This window comes from Tachypleus tridentatus, unplaced genomic scaffold (genome assembly GCF_004210375.1).
Source record: "Tachypleus tridentatus isolate NWPU-2018 unplaced genomic scaffold, ASM421037v1 Hic_cluster_1, whole genome shotgun sequence".
NCBI lineage: Eukaryota > Metazoa > Arthropoda > Merostomata > Xiphosura > Limulidae > Tachypleus > Tachypleus tridentatus.
In genome coordinates this window covers 22,356,901-22,380,601 of record NW_027467777.1, presented here as the reverse complement: position 1 = coordinate 22,380,601, position 23,701 = coordinate 22,356,901, and the positions used below count along the sequence as shown (strand labels likewise).

Below are 23,701 nucleotides of genomic sequence, written 5' to 3'. Positions count from 1 at the left end.
GAGAGACTGAGAAACACCATACCTACGACTTGATACGAGAGACTGAGAAACACCATACCTACGACACGATACGAGAGACTGAGAAACACCATACCTACGACTTGATACGAGAGACTGAGAAACAGCGTACCTACGATACGATGTGAGAGACTGAGAAACACCATACCTACAACACGATGTGAGAGACTGAGAAACACCATACCTACAACACGATGTGAGAGACTGAGGAACACCATACCTACAACACGATGTGAGAGACTGAGGAACACCATACTTACGAGTAACTTATGACCCGATTTTCTTCATTTAATTGTTTTAAACTAAAGTTCATTAACATGTTCGATAAATTTAGTATTGCTTTACTAAGGGCTTACACCGGTAAGTTCAATACTTGTGGTAGTCACAACACATTGTATAAATTTATGTTTAACGACAAACAGATGAAATGCTTTAAAGAAATTATACTTCCAAGAAAGATATTTGTTAGATGCTCTTAGATGATTCTAAATAGCTGATAGTTCAGTGGTTATTGTTAACACTACGATAAGACGTAACTATTTGATAACACTACGATAAGACGTAACTATTTGATAACACTACGATAAGACGTAACTATTTGATAACACAACGATAAGACGTAACTATTTGATAACACTACCATAAGACGTAATTATTTGATAACACTACGATAAGACGTAACTATTTGATAACACTACGATAAGACGTAACTATTTGATAATACTACGATAAGACGTAACTATTTGTATTATTAATGGTTTCAGTTTCGGTGTTTGTTTCGATTATTCGTGAAGCTGTTCCTGATTCTGAACTGGCAGATTAGAAGAAGAACACCCACCGCCTGTTTAGGGGCTACTCTAATCGAATAATGGGTTTGCCCTTCATTCTTATAAGCATCCATAGGGTCCAGATTGTGAAACAATTTTTAGCAACCTGACGTGAACCATTGACTCGGTTTCGCGCTGAACACTAGATCAGTATCATAGCAATAATATATATGTATGCAAAAACGGCTCGTTCGGGTTGAGAAAATATTTTACGTAGAAGAGCGAACAACGTTTCGACCTTCTTCGGTCATCGTCAGGTTCACAAAGAAAGAGGTAACTGACCGGAAGCTGACCACATGTTTGAAAGGTGTTGTGTAACTGAGTGTCGGAATGTAGAGGGCAGTGTTAGATGTTTGAATATATAATTTTATTTTATTATATTTAATATAGGTATAAAGGCGTTCCTTTATATTGGTTTATTTTCAAACATCTAACACCGCCCTCTACATTCCGACACTCAGTTACACAACACCTTCCAAACATGTGGTCAGCTTCTGGTCAGTTACCTCTTTCTTTCTTTGTGTACCTGACGATGACCGAAGAAGGTCGAAACGTTGTTCGCTCTTCTACGTAAAATATTTTCTCAACCCAAACGAGCCGTTTTTACATAAATATTTCTCAACAAGTGGGTTTCTCGACATCACTGATAATATATACGAAGTAGAACCATTTTCGTGAACTAATGAACTTTTATTTCTTACAAAAATAAATAATTATTTCCAATGTGACTAAAATAGAACGTTGCTCAAGAAAGATGATCCACATGGGTGTTGTTTGCCCAATCTGGAAATGTGTTGACGTGGAACATCACCACACCAAGAGTGTTGACCATTAGTAAGGTCACCAGGAGACATATGATTTTCGCAATTATTCCTGGTAAAATCTAGAAATAAGAGAAACATGACTTATATCAAGTTTAATCTTGTATATCAGGATGTAAATACGTCAGCAAAACTACGTGTGTGTTGTTTTCTCTTGTGTGTGAAGGACAACTGTTCCACGATGATTTTAATTCGACAAAGTATTAATAAAGAAGTTCTTACTTACAAGTTCGGTTACCAAGAAACAAAGTCTTGTGTATCTATTTGTGAAGTATAAATTGGCATTTTAGACTTAAGTAATACATTACTCATTACCAAACGGCTTGTTTGTAAAATACGTCAATAAACTTTCATTAACAAACGGCTTGTTTGTAAAATATGTTAATAAACTTTCATTAACAAACGGCTTGTTTGTAAAATATGTTAATAAACTTTCATTAACAAACGGCTTGTTTGTAAAATATGTTAATAAACTTTCATTACCAAACGGTTTGTTTGTAAAATATGTTAATAAACTTTCATTACCAAACGGTTTGTTTGTAAAATATGTTAATAAGCCAGACGGGTAATGGAATGTTTCTGATACTAGTAACAAACCAACCACCAAACTTTTAATTTAAAATGTTTCACTATCATAAATCTATTGGATACTAGTAACAAACCAACCACCAAACTTTTAATTTAAAATGTTTCACTATCATAAATCTATTGTTATTGAACTCCTTGTTAAGTAGCTAATGTTCTTCAATATTCACTATACAGTCTCTCTTCTTGTGGTATTGTTCATCAATAGTAAAATATGATGCTAGTAACAAACCAACCACCAAACTTTTAATTTAAAATGTTTCACTATCATAAATCTATTGGATACTAGTAACAAACCAACCACCAAACTTTTAATTTAAAATGTTTCACTATCATAAATCTATTGGATACTAGTAACAAACCAACCACCAAACTTTTAATTTAAAATGTTTCACTATCATAAATCTATTGGATACTAGTAACAAACCAACCACCAAACTTTTAATTTAAAATGTTTCACTGTCATAAATCTATTGTTATTGAACTCCTTGTTAAGTAGCTCATGTTCTTCAATATTCACTATTCAGTCTCTCTTCTTGTGGTATTGTTCATCAATAGTAAAATATGAATCTAATTTTGGCATTAATGTAAAAATTTGTTGTGAGTAGCTTCAGTAACTATCACGAGCGGTGTAGCTTTCTAGAATGTTATTTAATAACTTCTAGCAGTCAATTAAATGTTTGATTGCATTTGTTATTGTTCGTGGTTTTAACTGTGTGTTTACAGTTGTAGTAATTATTACCTGTTTTAACAAAAGCCGTATTACAAACTATATTCATACAATCAAGTGAACCTTTCAGTTTAATGGAGTTTGGGATAATATTGCTTATGGCTGAAATACGACACATAATAAATAATAGATCTAAATAAACAAAAAACATCTTGTTTAAAGATATTTTTGATATTCCCAAGTGTATAATAATAAAAATAAATGTTCGAAGACGGTAGCATGCATATGATATTACGAGGGACATAGAAAGTTTAGGTTTCAAGTGTTAATTTAGTTATAATATTGAGATAAGTAAACACATCCTGTTTTCTACCCGATCTCATAAACTATTCAAATCTAAAACTAAATTGTGTATCGACACTTATCACCTTCTTATGATTTGGAAAGACATAAAGTCCCCTGTGTTTCCTATTGTTTAATCCTTTATTTACTAATTCACAGCACAAAACTTGTTGAATCAAGTGTATCTTTCAATTGTTGTTGATAATTTCCATGACTGAGAAAAACGACTTAAAGGTCAGGAAACTGAGACCTCCTTACACTTGTGCGTGCCATTACTCAAAGGTTGAACACAAATTATAGCTGTTCGCACTTCTTACATTAGTATTAGTTTTATTTGCTGTTAGTCATGGACTGTTAACACATAACTCACCATATCTTTTATTTTCATTTTTGCTCCTTCAAATACTAAGGCTGTTGGTCCTGAGGACACTGGAAACATGAAGGCAAAAGAACAGCTAATAGCGGCTGGAAGCATCACAGCTAGTGGATTTATGTGAACTTTGCTGGCCTAGAGAGAGACATAAAACAACCATGGACCATAAACAACTAGAATCAAATATGCAAATGTAAAGAGAAGAGGCTAAAGTTATTACACAAGACTGTGTTGTAACAATGTTATCACCATGATGTGACACAAGACTGTGTTGTAACAATGTTATCACCATGACGTGACACAAGACTGTGTTGTAACAATGTTATCACCATGAAGTGACACAAGAATGTGTTGTAACAATGTTATAACCATGATGTGACACAAGACAGTATTGTAACAATGTTATAACCATGATGTGACACAAGACAGTGCTGTAACAATGTTATGATCATGATGTGACACAAGACAGTGCTGTAACAATGTCATCACCATGATGTGACACAAGACACTGTTGTAACAATGTTATCACCATGATGTGACACAAGACTGTGTTGTAACAATGTTATCACCATGATGTGACACAAGACAGTATTGTAACAATGTTATCACCATGATGTGACACAAGACTGTGTTGTAACAATGTTATCACCATGATGTGACACAAGACACTTGTAACAATGTTATCACCATGATGTGACACAAGACTGTGTTGTAACAATGTTATCACCACGATGTGACACAAGACTGTGTTGTAACAATGTTATCACCACGATGTGACACAAGACAGTGTTGTAACAATGTTATCACCATGATGTGACACAAGACTGTGTTGTAACAATGATATCACCATGATGTGACACAAGACTGTGTTGTAACAATGATATCACCATGATGTGACACAAGACAGTGCTGTAACAATGTTATGATCATGATGTGATACAAGACACTGTTGTAACAATGTTATCACCATGATGTGACACAAGACAGTATTGTAACAATGTTATCACCATGATGTGACACAATACAGTGCTGTAACAATGTTATGATCATGATGTGATACAAGACACTGTTGTAACAATGTTATCACCATGATGTGACACAAGACTGTGTTGTAGCAATGTTATCACCATGATGTGATACAAGACTGTGTTGTAACAATGTTATCACCGTGATGTGACACAAGACAGTATTGTAACAATGTTATCACCATGATGTGACACAAGACTGTGTTGTAACAATGTTATCACCATGATGTGACACAAGATTGTATTGTAACAATGATATCACCATGATGTGACACAAGACAGTATTGTAACAATGTTATCACCATGATGTGACACAAGACAGTGCTGTAACAATGTTATGATCATGATGTGACACAAGACAGTGTTGTAACAATGTCATCACCATGATGTGACACAAGACACTGTTGTAACAATGTTATCACCATGATGTGACACAAGATTGTGTTGTAACAATGTTATCACCATGATGTGACACAAGACAGTGCTGTAACAATGTTATCACCATGATGTGACACAAGACAGTATTGTAACAATGTTATCACCATGATGTGACACAAGACTGTGTTGTGACAATGTTATCACCATGATGTGACACAAGATTGTATTGTAACAATGATATCACCATGATGTGACACAAGACAGTATTGTAACAATGTTATCACCATGATGTGACACAAGACAGTGCTGTAACAATGTTATGATCATGATGTGACACAAGACATTGTTGTAACAATGTCATCACCATGATGTGACACAAGACACTGTTGTAACAATGTTATCACCATGATGTGACACAAGACTGTGTTGTAACAATGTTATCACCATGATGTGACACAAGACAGTATTGTAACAATGTTATCACCATGATGTGACACAAGACTGTGTTGTAACAATGTTATCACCATGATGTGACACAAGATTGTGTTGTAACAATGATATCACCATGATGTGACACAAGACAGTATTGTAACAATGTTATCACCATGATGTGACACAAGACAGTGTTGTAACAATGTTATGATCATGATGTGAAACCATGAATTATTACATATTTTGTCGTTACAATCACTGATGCAATAAAATATACCATTTATTCATGTAAGAAGTAAAACAAATACTTTCTAGAACTAAATATCAGTGTTACCACTCATTTATTTTACTTTCGTTTAAAGATAATGTCAAAGTTGTGTGATAGTTTATAGTCATTTACCTTGATATTTACGAAAGACAATTTTGGAAAGATTGTTATTGGAAAGATAAGTTATTTTACGTAACTGTGAACGTTTGAAAATCATGGTAACTGGTGTATTTTGAGACATGTTTAATTAACCTGCTAAGGTGGGTAAGTTGCAGTTTTTGAGTGTAAATAATTATTACACAAAACTTTGTTCCACTTATCAAAAACAGCAAATGGAACTTAGATGTTATAGAACTTACCAGATCGCCAATCACGGGAAGGATTATTGTCGCTGCGGCTGTGTTTCCTGCTATTTCAATAAACACCAACATGAAACAACTCAGAAACAAAACTACAACTATCTCGGGGAAATTTTCCAGGAAACCCAGCTGACCTCCGAGCCAAGTGGACAAGCCAGATTTCTGTCGGGGAGAGACATTCTATTATAATTAGTTATTTAGACAGTCTGCTAACTTTGAGAAGACTTGGTTCATATTAGACGTGCCCAAACGTAAACATGCATGCTTTATATAATCTATTCATATTAAAAACAAAACCAATATAAACTATTCTGGCTTAGTTTGTATAGCTACAGTCTACGTATACGTGTTTCCTTTGTTAAATGATGGGTTTGGAAGTTTCATTACAACGTAATATTAGCCGCTGAGGTATTATACTACCTGAACGCCCTCTGCCAGGAAAATCCTCCACCAATGAGAAGTAATACTCCCCATGGCATCTTTGCTTCGGCCGTCTTCCAGTCCAATAAAGGAATGCGAGCACTCTTGTGCCATGGATTGGCAGGAACAATGAACAACAAGGTTCCCACAAGAAGGGTTGACGTAGCATCGTCTATTTTACTAGGGGAAAAACGTTTCGCTTTATTACGGCAGCGCCTTTGAGAATACTTCAAACAACCTTTATAAACAGTACTTAATTTTAGAAGAAAACAAAGAAAGAATGTACTCCTCGTGTTGATGGGAGTGTGGGTGTGTAATATTTCGTGTTGTGGAAAATAACTGTTAGGGTGATGGGAGGTAATGCTGTTCATACGTCATTCAGACGTCCGTTTGTAAGGACTTCTTGACAACACTGTAGTGTTTTCATCTTTACCTTTAAAAATTAAAGATTCAAAACAGATCCAGCAGAAATTAAGCACTGGTTACATAAATATCGACAAAGATAAACAGACTATAAAATATAATAAACTTGAAATACCACTATTAACCTGATTTGGTGAAAAAATATAAAATTTCCGAAACGTAATATTACCACATTCTCAGTTATTACGTAATATTACCACATTCTCAGTTATTTGTTTATGGTTGAGTTGGTGTGAGCTGAGTGGTTAAGAATTTACTGAAACAAATAAGATACTAGATATGTACGTAAAGAATATCTAATGTAAATACATGTAATATAAGTAACAAATAAGATACTAGTTATGTACGTACAGAATATCTAATGTAAATACATGTAATATAAGTAACAAATAAGATACTAGTTATGTACGTACAGAATATCTAATGTAAATACATGTAATATAAGTAACAAATAAGATACTAGTTATGTACGTAAAGAATATCTGATGTAAATACATGTAATATAAGTAACATATAAGATACTAGTTATGTACGTAAAGAATATCTAATGTAAATACATGTAATATAAGTAACAAATAAGATACTAGTTATGTACGTACAGAATATCTAATGTAAATACATGTAATATAAGTAACAAATAAGATACTAGTTATGTACGTAAAGAATATCTGATGTAAATACATGTAATATAAGCAACATATAAGATACTAGTTATGTAACGCAAAGAATATCTAATGTAAATACATGTAATATAAGTAACAAATAAGATACTAGTTATGTACGTACAGAATATCTAATGTAAATACATGTAATATAAGTAACAAATAAGATACTAGTTATGTACGTACAGAATATCTAATGTAAATACATGTAATATAAGTAACAAATAAGATACTAGTTATGTACGTACAGAGTATCTAATGTAAATACATGTAATATAAGTAACAAATAAGATACTAGTTATGTACGTACTGAATAACTAATGTAAATACATGTAATATAAGTAACAAATAAGATACCAGTTATGCACGCACAGAATATCCAATGTAAATACATGTAATATAAGCAACAAATAAGATACCAGTTATGCACGTACAGAATATCTAATGTAAATACACGTAATATAAGTAACAAATAAGATACTAGTTATGTACGTACAGAGTATCTAATGTAAATACATGTAATATAAGTAACAAATAAGATACTAGTTATGTACGTACTGAATAACTAATGTAAATACATGTAATATAAGTAACAAATAAGATACTAGTTATGTACGCACAGAATATCTAATGTAAATACATGTAATATAAGTAACAAATAAGATACTAGTTATGTACGTACAGAATATCTAATGTAAATACATGTAATATAAGTAACAAATAAGATACTAGTTATGTACGTACAGAATATCTAATGTAAATACATGTAATATAAGTAACAAATAAGATACTAGTTATGTACGTACAGAATATCTTATGTAAATACATGTAATATAAGCAACAAATAAGATACTAGTTATGTACGTACAGAATATCTAATGTAAATACATGTAATATAAGCAACAAATAAGATACTAGTTATGTATGTACAGAATATCCTTATGTAAATACATGTAATATAAGTAACAAATAAGACACTAGTTATGTACGTACAGAATATCTAATGTAAATACATGTAATATAAGTAACAAATAAGACACTAGTTATGTACGTACAGAATATCTAATGTAAATACATGTAATATAAGTAACAAATAAGACACTAGTTATGTACGTACAGAATATCTAATGTAAATACATGTAATATAAGTAACAAATAAGATACTAGTTATGTACGTAAAGAATATCTAATGTAAATACATGTAATATAAGTAACAAATAAGATACTAGTTATGTACGTACAGAATATCTAATGTAATACAAGTAACATATAAGATACTCACGTGTTTACTGGAATTAGAGTTTCCCAACCTTTCATAAATTCTGGATTTCGAAACAACCAAAGTATAGCGAGAATAGTAAACAGAACAATGACTGAAATCTGGTGAAAACTGAAGGAAGTGGAAGTTGTGGTCAGTTACGTCACACTGAATAAAATACACAGCTTGAGGTATAAATACAAGTTAGTTACTTTACAATAAACAAAACACATGAGGAGACTTCAAATTATACATGTATTTATTATGTGACTGTGATACGTGTCCTTTAATTTTTACAGTCTATGTATTAGAAAAGACAGATTTATTAATACGTTATTCTTATTACTTACGTCCAACTTCCAAGTTCTTTGTACTTTAACCGAATAAAGTTCTTCACCTGAGACTGTTGTTCATGTGTGGAAGTTTGTGGTCTGGATATGAACAAACATATTGTTGTTAGTCAGTTATCTCATTAACCATGAAATACAACACACGAAGCACCATATACAACACTGTCTGAACAATTTCAGTTTTTTATTAACTGAGAGTAAAAGACTTTATCGTACATGTCATTAACGCAAGTGTTTTTTCACATCATAACTTGATACTTACATTTTCCGAAGTACGAAGAAAACAGTTAAAAACCAAATAATTCCTACACATAATATTATTCCGGGAGTGTTGAATACCATCCATGTTGTGAAGCTTACCCCGCCAAAACTTGGGTATAAACTGTGGAAGAAATCATCTACATGTCACTAAAACGTGGCACGCATAATAATATGAATTGTAACTCTAATCACGCACAAATTCAACATCTTAAAGGTTATCCTACACATGTGTGAGCAGAACCTCATAAGTGAGAAATTTAACTGTACACATATGTAAATAGAACCTAGTAAGTGTGAAACGTTACTGTACGTAGATATAAACAGAACCTAGTAATTGTACATAGATGTAAACAGAACCTAGTAAGTGTGAAACGTTACTGTACATAGATATAAACAGAACCTAGTAATTGTACATAGATGTAAACAGAACCTAGTAAGTGTGAAACGTTACTGTACGTAGATATAAACAGAACCTAGTAATTGTTAAACTTAACTGTACATAGATGTAAACAGAACCTAGTATTTGTACATAGATGTAAACAGAACCTAGTATTTGTACATAGATGTAAACAGAACCTAGTAATTGTACACAGATGTAAACAGAACCTAGTAATTGTACACAGATGTAAACAGAACCTTGATATTGAGAACGGTTAATGTTATATTTTGTCCCATATAAAGAACATGAGAGGTCTCCTTCACTTACTCTTCCAAAACAAATTTGAAAACTAAGTTTGGGGCGGTTGCTGGTAGTGTTCCGGCCCCTCCAACATTAGCTGCATAACACATTGTTAGCATCATTACATTTCTTAGCTTCCTCACGTTTTGTTCCTGCGGTGTCTGACATCTAAAGGAAGATAACATTTGTCATCATTTTTACACACATGAAAACGTTACTTTGTATATAGTTTTACTAGTTCTTGTGTTAGTTGCGAGGTGAATATGTCTTTTAGAATACAAATATATTACAATACACAGTAATAGATGATACACAATGAATTATAATAGAATACAAATATATTACAATACACAGTAATAGATGATACACAATGAATTATAATAGAATACAAATATATTACAATACACAGTAATAGATGATACACAATGAATTATAATAGAATACAAATATATTACAATACACAGTAATAGATGATACACAATGAATTATAATAGAATACAAATATATTACAATGCACAGTAATAGATGATACACAATGAATTATAATAGAATACAAATATATTACAATACACAGTAACAGATGATACACAATGAATTATAATAGAATACAAATATATTACAATACACAGTAATAGATGATACACAATGAATTATAATAGAATACAAATATATTACAATACACAGTAATAGATGATACACAATGAATTATAATAGAATACAAATATATTACAATACACAGTAATAGATGATACACAATGAATTATAATAGAATACAAATATATTACAATACACAGTAATAGATGATACACAATGAGTTATAAGCGTGAAGGTGAAACACACTATATGTTTCGACATTATATTGGTCTGTCTTTGTTTTCCAGTTTATTATTATAACACATTAATTGTCTCCAATAATCAAATATTACTCTAAACATAAAAAGTTCATATGAAGCCTATTCTATTATTCAATTCACCATTGCCTCTCAGTTTTCTGATTTCAGGGAATATCACCCTGACCCCCAGCGGCACGTCTGCGAAATTACAACGCTAGAAATGGAGTTTCAATACCCGTTGTGGGCAGAGCACAGATAGCCCTTTGTATAACTTGGTGCTCAATTAAAAAAAAATAAATAAACAATTTCATCCAAGAGTACATGATCAGTCTGAAAGGTTCTTTCGCACAGGACGCCATCACAACTCGATGCTGTACTGATTTTAACTGTCATCACAAATAAGTACTGTCCTGATTTCAACTCTTATCACAGGGCATCATCACAAATCAGTACTGTCCTGATTTCAACTCTTATCACAGGGTGTCATCACAAATCGGTACTGTCCTGATTTCAACTCTTATCGCAGGGCGCCATCACAAATCGGTACTGTCCTGATTTAAACTGTCATCAGTAATCATAAAAAAGAGAAAGTTCTAGGGATAATGGCTCAACATGGCCAGGTGTGTCAAGGGGCGCTCGACTAGTAATCTGAGGGTCGCGTTTTTGAATCTCCGTCACACCAGACATGCTCGCCCTTTGAGCTGTGAGGGCGTTATAATGTGATGGTCAATCCCACTATTAGTTGATAAAAGAGTAACTCAAGAGTTGGCGGTGGGTGGTAATGACTAGTTGTCTTCCCTCTCTAGTCTTACACTGCTAAATTAGAGAGGACGAGCACAGATAGCCCTCGTGTAGCTTTGCGCGAAATTCAAAAACAAAGTCCGAAAATTTTCTCACTAAATTTTTCTGAGAATGAATTTTACAATACTGTATAAATACGAGGTCACAGACGTCAACTCGACAATCTTTGATTTATACCTACAGACTGCGTCTTTCTACACAGAAGTGTTATATAATTATACTATAGAAAAGTTTAGCTAACATAAGGAACATCGTCGATTTTTGTTTGTCAAGTAACCGGCGTCGTTAGAAATTCAAAGGTCACCGTCACAAATACTTGTATGAAAACGTGTGGACATTAAAAGCATGACCCAGTATTTTTAATGGCCTGAGCTGACCACAAATGTTCGATACTTACTCTATATGTAATACATTCAGTGCTTCAGTACTGTCTCCGAGTTCACTGCCTTCACGGTCTGGAGTTGGTGTGTCAAATCCTGAAAGGTGAACAAATGTCTGTCTCATTTGGTGAAAACGAGAAGTAATGTTTGTTTGTTTGTTTGTTTATATTCGAGTTCTTCAAACAATATGCTTCAGAACAGGTAAAACATGGTTCTTTTTTTGTCAATCTTCACAATTTTGACAAAAATTGTCTTCAAAACGACAGTTAAATTTGAAAACTGAAAAGGATAAATTAATGTAAAATTGATATTGGAATGTTAAAGGTAAGAACAGAATACACGTGTTAAAGGTAAGAATAAAATACAGTGTTAAAGGTAAGAACAGAATACAGTGTTAAAGGTAAGAACAGAATACAGTGTTAAAGGTAAGAATAAAATACAGTGTTAAAGGTAAGAACAGAATACAGTGTTAAAGGTAAGAATAGAATACAGTGTTAAAGGTAAGAACAGAATACAGTGTTAAAGGTAAGAACAGAATACAGTGTTAAAGGTAACGGTAAAAAGTGATAATTACATCCAGTTATACTAAAGGATGGTAGGAGAATATCATAGAGAAACAGAAGTAAGATGACAGAAGAAATGAAAGCAACAGCAGGAGTGAAGAAAGAAGATGGTAAGATAATATAATGATAGAAAGAAGAGTAGATAAACTGGATGTTTGTAAAGTAAAAAATCTCAGCAAAAAGAAAGTAAAAATAATTTCAGTAAAATGAATACTATACATAAATATTGGAAAAGACCTGAATTAAACAAAAATATTCGTGCCTTAAGGCACTAGAATAGAAAGTGAAGGAAAGTATTTAAAATGTATGTTAAATCAGATGTATGAAATCACTGAGAGAAAACTTTGGAAGGCCTAAACTCATCCATAAGTCACTGAATGTTTGAAACTGTATATGTTTAACGTCTCACAAATGATTTGTTTAAGGTCATACCTGGGAGGTCAATGGAATTGTCCAGTTCTTTTAATACAGCGTCTACAATGGGGATCATCATAGCTACAGTAGGAGTTGGTCCAATCCACATGGACAACGTTGAACTAGTCATCATAAACCCCAACATCAACCTGAAATTTATTAATGTTATTAACATAAACCTAAATCTCAACCTAAAATTTATTAATGTTATTAACATAGACCTACATATCAACCTGAAATTTATTAATGTTATTAACATAGACCTACATATCAACCCGAAATTTATTAATGTTATTAACATAGACCTAAATATCAACCTGAAATTTATTAATGTTATTAACATAGACCTACATATCAACCTGAAATTTATTAATGTTATTAACATAGACCTAAATATCAACCTGAAATTTATTAATGTTATTAACATGAACCTAAATCTCAACCTAAAATTTATTAATGTTATTAACATAGACCTACATATCAACCTGAAATTTATTAATGTTATTAACATAGACCAATATATCAATCTGAAATTTATTAATGTTATTAACAGAGACCTACATATCAACCTGAAATTTATTAATGTTATTAACATAGACCTACATATCAACCTGAAATTTATTAATGTTATTAACATAGACCTAAATCTCAACCTAAAATTTATTAATGTTATTAACATAGACCTACATATCAACCTGAAATTTATTAATGTTATTAACATAGACCTACATATCAACCTGAAATTTATTAATGTTATTAACATAGACCTACATATCAACCTGAAATTTATTAATGTTATTAACATAGACCTAAATCTCAAAATGAAATTTATTAATGTTATTAACATAGACCTACATATCAACCCGAAATTTATTAATGTTATTAACATAGACCTAAATATCAACCTGAAATTTATTAATGTTATTAACATAGACCTAAATATCAACCTGAAATTTATTAATGTTATTAACATAAACCTAAATCTCAACCTAAAATTTATTAATGTTATTAACATAGACCTACATATCAACCTGAAATTTATTAATGTTATTAACATAGACCTAAATATCAACCTGAAATTTATTAATGTTATTAACATAGACCTAAATATCAACCTGAAATTTATTAATGTTATTAACATAGACCTACATATCAACCTGAAATTTATTAATGTTATTAACATAGACCTAATTATTAACTTCAATTGTTTTAATATTATTAACATAAACCTAAACATTAACCTGAAATTTATTAATGTTATTAACATAGACCTAAATATCAACCTGAAATTTATTAATGTTATTAACATAGACCTAAATATCAACCTGAAATTTATTAATGTTATTAACATAGACCTACATATCAACCTGAAATTTATTAATGTTATTAACATAGACCTACATATCAACCTGAAATTTATTAATGTTATTAACATAGACCTAAATATCAAAATGAAATTTATTAATGTTATTAACATAGACCTACATATCAACCTGAAATTTATTAATGTTATTAACATAGACCTACATATCAACCTGAAATTTATTAAATGTTATTAACAGAGACCTAAATATCAACCTGAAATTTATTAATGTTATTAACATAGACCTACATATCAACCTGAAATTTATTAATGTTATTAATATAGACCTTCATATCAACCTGAAACTTATTAATGTTATTAACATAGATCTACATATCAACCTGAAATTTATTAATGTTATTATCATAGACCTAATTATTAACTTCAATTGTTTTAATATTATTAACATAAACCAAATTATCAATTACAATTGTTTTAATATTATTAACATAAACCTAATTATCAACTTCAAATTTATTAATGTTATTAACATAGACCTATATATCAACTTCAAATTTATTAACGTCAATCTAACCGTGAACAGCAGCAATACAAGAAGTGATAAGTGAATACTTATGGGGTTAATCTAACAGTGAACAGCAATACAAGAAGTGATAACTGATTACGTATTAAGTTAATCTAAGTATAAACAGCGATATAAGAACTGATTACGTATTAGGTTAATCTTGGTGTGAACGCCAATTGACATTCTGATAACTGACCACCAAAGAGAGAAATAGAAATATAAACAGCGACTTAAAATAAAATAATTAATCTATTTGTCATTAAAACTAAAGTAATTTACGTAAAAGTTAGTCGCATATTTAGTTTGCTGTCATTCGCTAAAACTTGGAAATAAATCGACTTGTATTTTATTTCCAGATCATTTTTTATATCCAGTTTTACCAATATTAATTTTCATCATGAAGATAATCTCCACAGATAACTTTTCTTCCTGGAAATAGCTGCACCAAATATTAACGAAAATGTTTTTAGAATATGAAAAAAATCACACATTTTGTATATTAATCATTACTGCTGTATAACATTTATAAAAGTGTGTCAGCATAACTCCAAACAGTAAACTTATGATTTCAAAATCTGTCATTCACTAAGACTTACGAGTGCAAATTTCTTCTCGAACGTAAAAGAAACATTACCAAAGAAGACATTGAAATAGACACACAGTGGGCAGACACTAGATGGAGCCACATAATGTATTGGCATTGGTTTGTTTTTGAATTTCGCGCAAAATACTAGGGCTATCTGTAGTAGTCGTCCCTAATTTAGTAGTGTAAAACTAGAGGGAAGGCAACTAGTCCACAGCCATCTCCTGGACTACTCTTTTACCAACGAATAGTGGGATTGACCGTAACATTATAACGCCCCCACGGCTGAAAGGGCGAGCATGTTTGGCACGATGGGGATGCGAACCTACGATCCTCGGATTACGAGCCAAGCGCCATAACCAACTACCTATGTCAGGCCATTCACATTGGCAACTATCAAGTTGTACACAATCTAGACACTAGAGGGAGCTACATAATGTTCTGTTGTTGATAACTATCAAGTTGTACACAATCTAGACACTAGAGGGAGTCACATAATATATTGACATTTATCAAGTTGTGCAGATACCTGTCAAACTGTTTTCGGTGTGGGGCTTGAATCCCATCACCAAACATAATTGATCTTTCAGCCGTAGAATTCTATTATGTGACAGTCAGTCAATTACACTATTCAATAAGATTAGAACAATATGACAAGCGTGGGTTATTTACATCGAGCACCTTAGGCTAAAAGAAGACTACTTGTTACCTACAAAAAATAACAGCAAAAAAGATGTCTCCTTAACTCACAGAGCACGAACCCAGTAGTTTTGGTATAGCTCAGGGCAGAAAGCATGATACCAACAAGCTTCCTATTTCTTAGGACATAACCAGCCGCCTTCTTCTTGTTTAGTGCGTGCAACATCAGACCGGAGGCCTTCCTATTGGTTAGGCCAAAATACATGACACAAGCATTTTAGATAATACTTAAGAGAGAGAACATAAGACCAGTGGTCTTATCTGTAAAACAGAGAATATTAAACCAGTGGTCTTATTTATAGGACAGATAATATGAAACCAGTGGTCTTATTTGAAGGACAGAGAATATGAAACCAGTGGTCCTATTTATAGGACAGAGAATATAAAACTAGTGGCCTTTTTTATAGGACAGAGAACATGAGAACAGTGGCCTTATTTGTAGAACAGAGAACATGATACCAGTGTCTTATTTATAGGACAGAAAACGTGAGACCAGAGGTCTTATTTATAGGACAGTGAACATGAAACCATTGGTATATTTACTACCTCAACACCAAAAACAAAAGATTATTACACATTAATTATCTCAGACGGAGTAACATACCATCTGGGTGTTGTTCCAACACTTAAGAGAACACGTAAAGCAATTCTTTGGTGGAGGTTGCAGTGTTCTACAGCTATAGCCACCAGGATTCCACCCAAACCAATCATTATCGCATCCTGTAAGAATAACAATAAAAAACAGGTAACTAAGATAAGAAACCAGCACAGAGACAAGTAAAACAGACTTAAAATCACTGTCTCTAATTCAGAACTGCGTATTAAACGTCTTTCAGTACAGAAAGCTTGTTATTATCCGTTTGTTTGTAGTTTAGCATAAACGTACAGAATAGGACTATCTGTGCTCAGCCCACTACGGATATGGATCAAAACCCGGTTTCTAGCGTTCTAAGTCCACAGGCACACTGCTGTACTACTGGGAAGCTATTGTTATCAGAGAGAGGTTGCTATAAAAAATTAGTATTATTTGGTACCGCTAGGAAAAAAAATTTAGGAAATATTTAATAAAAGAAAGGTAAGCCTCCCTACGAGCATAGCGGTATGTCTACAAGGAAATATTTAATAAAGAAAAGTAAGCCTCCCTACGAGCATAGCGGTATGTCTACAAGGAAATATTTAATAAAAGAAAGGTAAGCCTCCCTACGAGCATAGCGGTATGTCTACTACGAAATATTTAATAAAGAAAGGTAAGCCTCCCTACGAGGATAGCGGTATGTCTACTACGAAATATTTAATAAAAGAAAGGTAAGCCTCTTTACGAGCACAGCGGTATGTCTACTAGGAAATATTTAATAAAGAAAGATAAGCCTCCCTACGAGCATAGCGGTATGTCTACTAGGAAATATTTAATAAAGAAAGGTAAGCCTCTTTACGAGCACAGCGGTATGTCTACTAGGAAATATTTAATAAAGAAAGATAAGCCTCCCTACGAGCATAGCGGTATGTCTACTAGGAAATATTTAATAAAGAAAGGTAAGCCTCCCTACGAGCACAGCGGTATGTCTACTAGGAAATATTTAATAAAGAAAGGTAAGCCTCCCTACGAGCATAGCGGTATGTCTACTAGGAAATATTTAATAAAGAAAGGTAAGCCTCCCTACGAGCATAGCGGTATGTCTACTAGGAAATATTTAATAAAGAAAGGTAAGCCTCTTTACGAGCACAGCGGTATGTCTACTAGGAAATATTTAATAAAGAAAGGTAAGCCTCCCTACGAGCATAGCGGTATGTCTACTAGGAAATATTTAATAAAGAAAGGTAAGCCTCCCTACGAGCATAGCGGTATGTCTACTAGGAAATATTTAATAAAGAAAGGTAAGCCTCCCTACAAGCATAGCGGTATGTCTACTAGGAAATATTTAATAAAGAAAGGTAAGCCTCCCTACGAGCACAGCGGTATGTCTACTAGGAAATATTTAATAAAGAAAGGTAAGCCTCTTTACGAGCACAGCGGTATGTCTACTAGGAAATATTTAATAAAGAAAGGTAAGCCTCCCTACGAGCACAGCGGTATGTCTACTAGGAAATATTTAATAAAGAAAGGTAAGCCTCTTTACGAGCACAGCGGTATGTCTACTAGGAAATATTTAATAAAGAAAAGTAAGCCTACCTACGAACATAGCGGTATGTCTACTAGGAAATATTTAATAAAGAAAGGTAAGCCTACCTACGAGCATAGCGGTATGTCTACGTACTTATAGCGCTTTTCTACAATATTGTCAGTCTTGTTTCCTTACTTTTTACTAGTTTGACATTTTTAAATTCCCAATTTTTTGTTATTTTATTTGCTTTGTTGTCTTTATATTCATCTCTGGGTAAAAGATTAGTTGATGTGCTAGCTAACTTAATAAATTGTAATCATAATGAAAGTAACAAGCAGGTAGCTGGTACAGTTCATTATGATTTACTGTTGCTACTGACTATTTGATCACATTAATTCAAGATATCAAATGTTAAGATGGATCTGAATATTGTCATTGAGTATACTGTTAAATATTTATTGTTTCTCTGTAACTAAATTATCTATATATAATGCATGGCAATTGGCCAATACATGTTTACACTAAGACACAATTCTCATTAAGGACGTATAAATATTTATCAGTAGAAAAAACAGCCTTTTCAAATAAAACATAGTCTGAAAAATAGGTTTTAAAAATCTTTTGTCTTTTAAAATAATTATTCTACGAATGTATGTCATAAGATTTAACATGATATGTATTAAATTTATTTTACTACTTCATTTCATACATAATAGAAGTTTGCTTCCTAAAGACACCGATTGTACAGTGTACAAAGCATTGAGTATCTACATGTTACACTACTCTAAAGTACATCTATTATTGATTCTTGTTTCACCTTGTACTTAATATTTTTAAAAGGAACACCAACTGTCTGTAAGAAAGCTACCTTCAAGGGGTAATGATAACAACATTTCCATTGTGAAATATAGAAGATACAAAATCAGCTTGTCAATACCTCATGACCTTAGTTATTTTATAAAAGGTTTTGGTACAGTATACCAAACAGTCTTCGTTGTATGATGACAAGAGAATAATAATAAGTGTAGTGAGACTGTTTTTATCAGATTTCTGTTACTTATAAGTGTAACATGTGTGGTTATCTTGTACAGTTTACATATGTGTACAGTCTTAGCAGTCGACAGTAAAGCCTTTAATATGTTGTCTGAACTCAATTTTTATTCATTTAGGTAATTTATGCCAGAACGTTCTATTAGGGTTTTGTGTAATTTCTTGAGATCTCTATTATGAACTGTTATTGTGGTTTATGATATAGAAACAAAGAGAGACTGCACTTTTTTCTATTGTTAACAGTAGTAAAAGAAGTATTTAAAGTGTAAGCTCAGTAGTAAAAGAAGTATTTAAAGTGTAAGCTAAGTAGTAAAAGAAGTATTTAAAGTGTAAGCTCAGTAGTAAAAGAAGTATTTAAAGTGTAAGCTCAGTAGTAAAAGAAGTATTTAAAGTGTAAGCTCAGTAGTAAAAGAAGTATTTAAAGTGTAAGCTCAGTAGTAAAAAGAAGTATTTAAAGTGTAAGCTCAGTAGTAAAGAAGTATTTAAAGTGTAAGATCAGTAGTAAAAAAGTATTTGAAAGTGTAAGCTCAATAGTAAAAGAAGTATTTAAAGTGTAAGCTCAGTAGTAAAAAAGAAGTATTTAAAGTGTAAGCTCAGTAGTAAAAAAGTATTTAAAGTGTAAGCTCAGTAGTAAAAGAAGCATTTAAAGTGTAAGCTCAGTAGTAAAAGAAGTATTTAAAGTGTAAGCTCAGTAGTAAAAGAAGTATTTAAAGTGTAAGCTCAGTAGTAAAAGAAGTATTTAAAGTGTAAGCTCAATAGTAAAAGAAGTATTTAAAGTGTAAGCTCAATAGTAAAAGAAGTATTTAAAGTGTAAGCTCAGTAGTAAAAGAAGTATTTAAAATGTAAGCTCAGTAGTAAAAGAAATATTTAAAGTGTAAACTTACTCTCATATATGGATAACAGGTGGCAGTGGTATCCATGATGCCCATCAGTGGTAAGAACACAACAGGAAGTAGGCCTGTAACCGGAAGTGGAATTGCTTCAGTCATCCAATAAACAGCCATCAGTAACACAAGAAATCCACACTTTGATTCCTGAAATCCATATGATTTTATTAATTAATTACATGTTAAAAGGCGTTAAAAATACTTAGGTGACTCTTGGAAATGAAAAAAAAAAAACACTCGCACGTTAAGCACTTTGTATAAATTACGTTTGTTATAAATAAATGTTATTTAAAACTCCAATAATTATACTTTTTGGAACAGCGGTAAGTCTACTGATTTACAACGCTAAAATCATGAGTTAGATTCCTTTCGGTGAACACAATAGATAGTCCGATTCCGCTTTGTTATAGAGAAAAGATAGTTTTCAGAAATGAATGAATTTCAAAGACAAAATTCAACACATAAGTTATTGCCGTGTAAACATTACACACGATACAATACACCTGGCAAAAGCAAGTGAGGTTAGGCTTGTCTAAAATATGTGTTAAAGAAATAACGAACAATCTTTATTCACTAATTTTTATCATAAAAGGAAAGATAACATATTTGATAAAAAATATGAACATTTTATAAAACTGTCCGCTTAAAGAGGAAAATGAGTTACAAGAATCCAGCTTACTAAATTATTACATTATTACAACACATGCTTTTATCACTTTTCGCTTATGTTGTGTCTACAAAGTTTTGCTTCAATCCAGTATTCCTGGAGAAAAGTATGTTTTGGTATTATAACTACCCAGAAACAGAGCTTAAAATATTAAAGTATTTATATCGGTTTCTCATAACTGGATCATATCAAATACCTTTGTGAATTAACTGTCTCGTCTTAAATTTTCTGCTTTAGATTATATAAACTTGCGGATAATTAAGTAGGCCTAAAACTACTGTATTAGATTATATGAACGTGAATAATTTGAGTAAGCCTAAAATTCCCTTTGCAGATCATACAAACTTATGAACAATATTGCTAAGCCTAAAATTACTGGTTTAGATCATATATATATATATACATTATCAATAATCTAACTAACCCTAAAATTCCTATAGTGGGTTGTATCAAAAGGGTTGAGAGCAATATGATTAGGCTTAATATTCTGGTAGTTGACAACATCATATAGAATTTTGAATAACCTGAATAGCCCTAAAATTTTTGTCTGGGTCTGTGGGTTGAGTATCAATGAAATAGCGATTTTACCTGAGTACCAGCCGATAAGGGCAGCGGCAGCAGTATCAAGGGCGCACCTACTGTAATTATTATCTTATTCCAGTCGCTAAGTGCCCCAATTATTCGTTTTCTAACTTCCGAAGAATTCATTATTGGCGGTTCTTGTGAAAATTTGAAATGGATGAGTAGAAGACCTATTACAAAAATAAAGATAATCTAAAGACGTCTTCGGTTTAGAAAACAGCTGAAGTTTTGACAATGGTCATAACAACATGTCAAGTGCCGATAAATAAAACAATAGACTTTTGTCGTACCATATTTATTGTTTAAACATAAGGTATATCCACACCTTGATTCCCAACAACAACAAAAAAAAGACCGATAAATCGAGCATCATGTGATTTGTGAATTCGTCAGTTATATGTACTAGCTTAGTAAGATTACGCGTTGTCTTGTATAAATACAAGCATACCCGTTGACTTTCAAGGATTAAAAGACTATTATGTAGGTGAATAATGTTTGGATTTATCAAAATATAACACCTGACTTCTTACTAATATTGGTTTGGAATTGCGGGAGGTAATCTAATGTCTCACTAACATTAACAGATATAACAAATGTTGCAGTGTACTGTACATCAACCTTTTTAAATGATGATTTAAACGCATCAGAAAATAAATAAAAAATAAATTAAAAACTTATACACAAACACTTCAAGAATTCTTAAAGACATCTAAACTAATATTCCCACAAACACAGAAACAAAAAAATATTTTTAATATATAAGTGATAAATATTTTTGAATTCGTTGATTTGTTAATTATGTAACAGTTGAGACAAATTTTTATAGATAAACACCAGACATTGTGTTATACTAACGTTCAGTATGATTCTGATATTAAGGTAGTTTTTTTTCACACTTTGGATATATACCTTATTTTCTGCCACATTTAATATTGTTAGCTTCTAATGTTAAGCCTCTTTTATAACACTATAGATTTATATATATTGTTAACTTTCAAACTTAATATCACTACCTAATGATGCTAAGTCTCCTATTTCTTAATAATAGATTCATATATTATTAACTGTCAAACTTAAAATTGTTAGCATCTGATGCTAAACCTCTTTTTTTTTTAAGATTATAGATTCACATCTTATTTTTCGTCACATTTATAATTCTGTCAAAACTTTTTAAATTATTCCGTTAACTTGTATATGGTTATATTCATGTGGAGACTCATCATGAATTATTATATTTCTTATAAGAAACCCTTAATCCTTTTACTAGTAGTTTTAATGCACTTAATCGCGATAACATTTAAAAGAGCCAAATATCAAAACATAAAGGGAATGTAAAAAAAACAACAGATGTTCAAAATATGAAACACTTTTTAAAAACATTATAGAGACTTCCGCTAAGTTCCTGAAGCTTAATTTCGAAATCTTGTATTGTAAACAAACAGAGTTTGACAAAAGATATTAATGTACAGAAACTGACGTACATTCATGATTAATGAAAGGTTATTTTAGGACATGAAGAGTTGCTTCCCTTATATGTAACTGTAAAAAAAGTAGATAAAAGTTGACAAAAAACAACACAACAAAGCATTCATGCCAAATTTGATGAAAATCCATCAATAGGGGGCGAAGTTATGGTAAAAAAACACACACACTAAAACACCTATAAAACCAGAATATGCAAAACTAAAAAAAAATTGTAATTATCCCTGTATGAATCTAATGACCCTCCATATCAATTTTACTGAAGATCCAACCATACCCTGCGAAGTATTTATATGGAGATACAACTGACATTATATTTATATAAACAAGTGGTTACATGGACATACAACATACAGTACTATTATATTTGTATTAATTAACTTGAACGAGTGAACCAAAGACAAACAGAGACAAAGATTTTGATTGTTTGCCTTAACTTACGACGACCTTCACATTCTACTCTCTCTACGTTTTGATTTTAACTTTCAGTACGTTTAAGATACAAAAAATATCATGTGTATTTTATCGTTTGTTTTACGTCACTCTTACCATATCGTTACATTGCAACAATAAAACACTCAATTCTACAAATGTACTTTTCGATAACCAGAGCGTAAA

The 23,701-nt window shown here is 31.8% G+C and overlaps 1 protein-coding gene across 2 annotated transcripts; it reads right to left on the bottom strand.

Annotated features, from left to right (window-relative positions):
* Positions 1-1,514: 1,514 nt before the first annotated feature.
* On the bottom strand, positions 1,515-21,894 carry LOC143241898 (solute carrier family 13 member 2-like). 2 transcript variants are annotated; one of them, XM_076485203.1, is made up of 13 exons: positions 21,608-21,892; positions 20,350-20,499; positions 16,918-17,033; positions 13,161-13,291; positions 12,183-12,261; positions 10,179-10,319; positions 9,474-9,593; positions 9,212-9,292; positions 8,886-8,993; positions 6,519-6,698; positions 6,099-6,260; positions 3,634-3,771; positions 1,515-1,728 (listed from the first exon to the last, which is right to left on the bottom strand). In XM_076485203.1, exons 1-11 carry the CDS (start codon positions 21,725-21,727, stop codon positions 6,197-6,199), a joined length of 1,290 nt encoding a protein of 429 aa, XP_076341318.1. In that variant the 5' UTR covers positions 21,728-21,892; the 3' UTR covers positions 1,515-1,728; positions 3,634-3,771; positions 6,099-6,196. The 2 variants fall into 2 exon arrangements, with proteins under 2 accessions (XP_076341318.1, XP_076341319.1); XM_076485204.1 differs by lacking the exons at positions 1,515-1,728; positions 3,634-3,771; positions 6,099-6,260 and having other exon boundaries at positions 6,660-6,698; positions 8,886-9,029; positions 21,608-21,894.
* Positions 21,895-23,701: the final 1,807 nt, after the last annotated feature.

Coding starts and splice junctions, on each gene's coding strand:
- LOC143241898 (XM_076485203.1), bottom strand. CDS start 21,727: ATGAATTCTTCGGAAGTTAGAAAACGAATAATTGGGGCACTTAGCGAC. Junction 13,292..16,917: donor GTTGGAACAACACCCAGATG/GTATGTTACTCC, acceptor AATAAATTTCAG/GTTGATGTTGGGGTTTATGA. Junction 9,293..9,473: donor TTCTTCGTACTTCGGAAAAT/GTAAGTATCAAG, acceptor GTTCATATCCAG/ACCACAAACTTCCACACATG.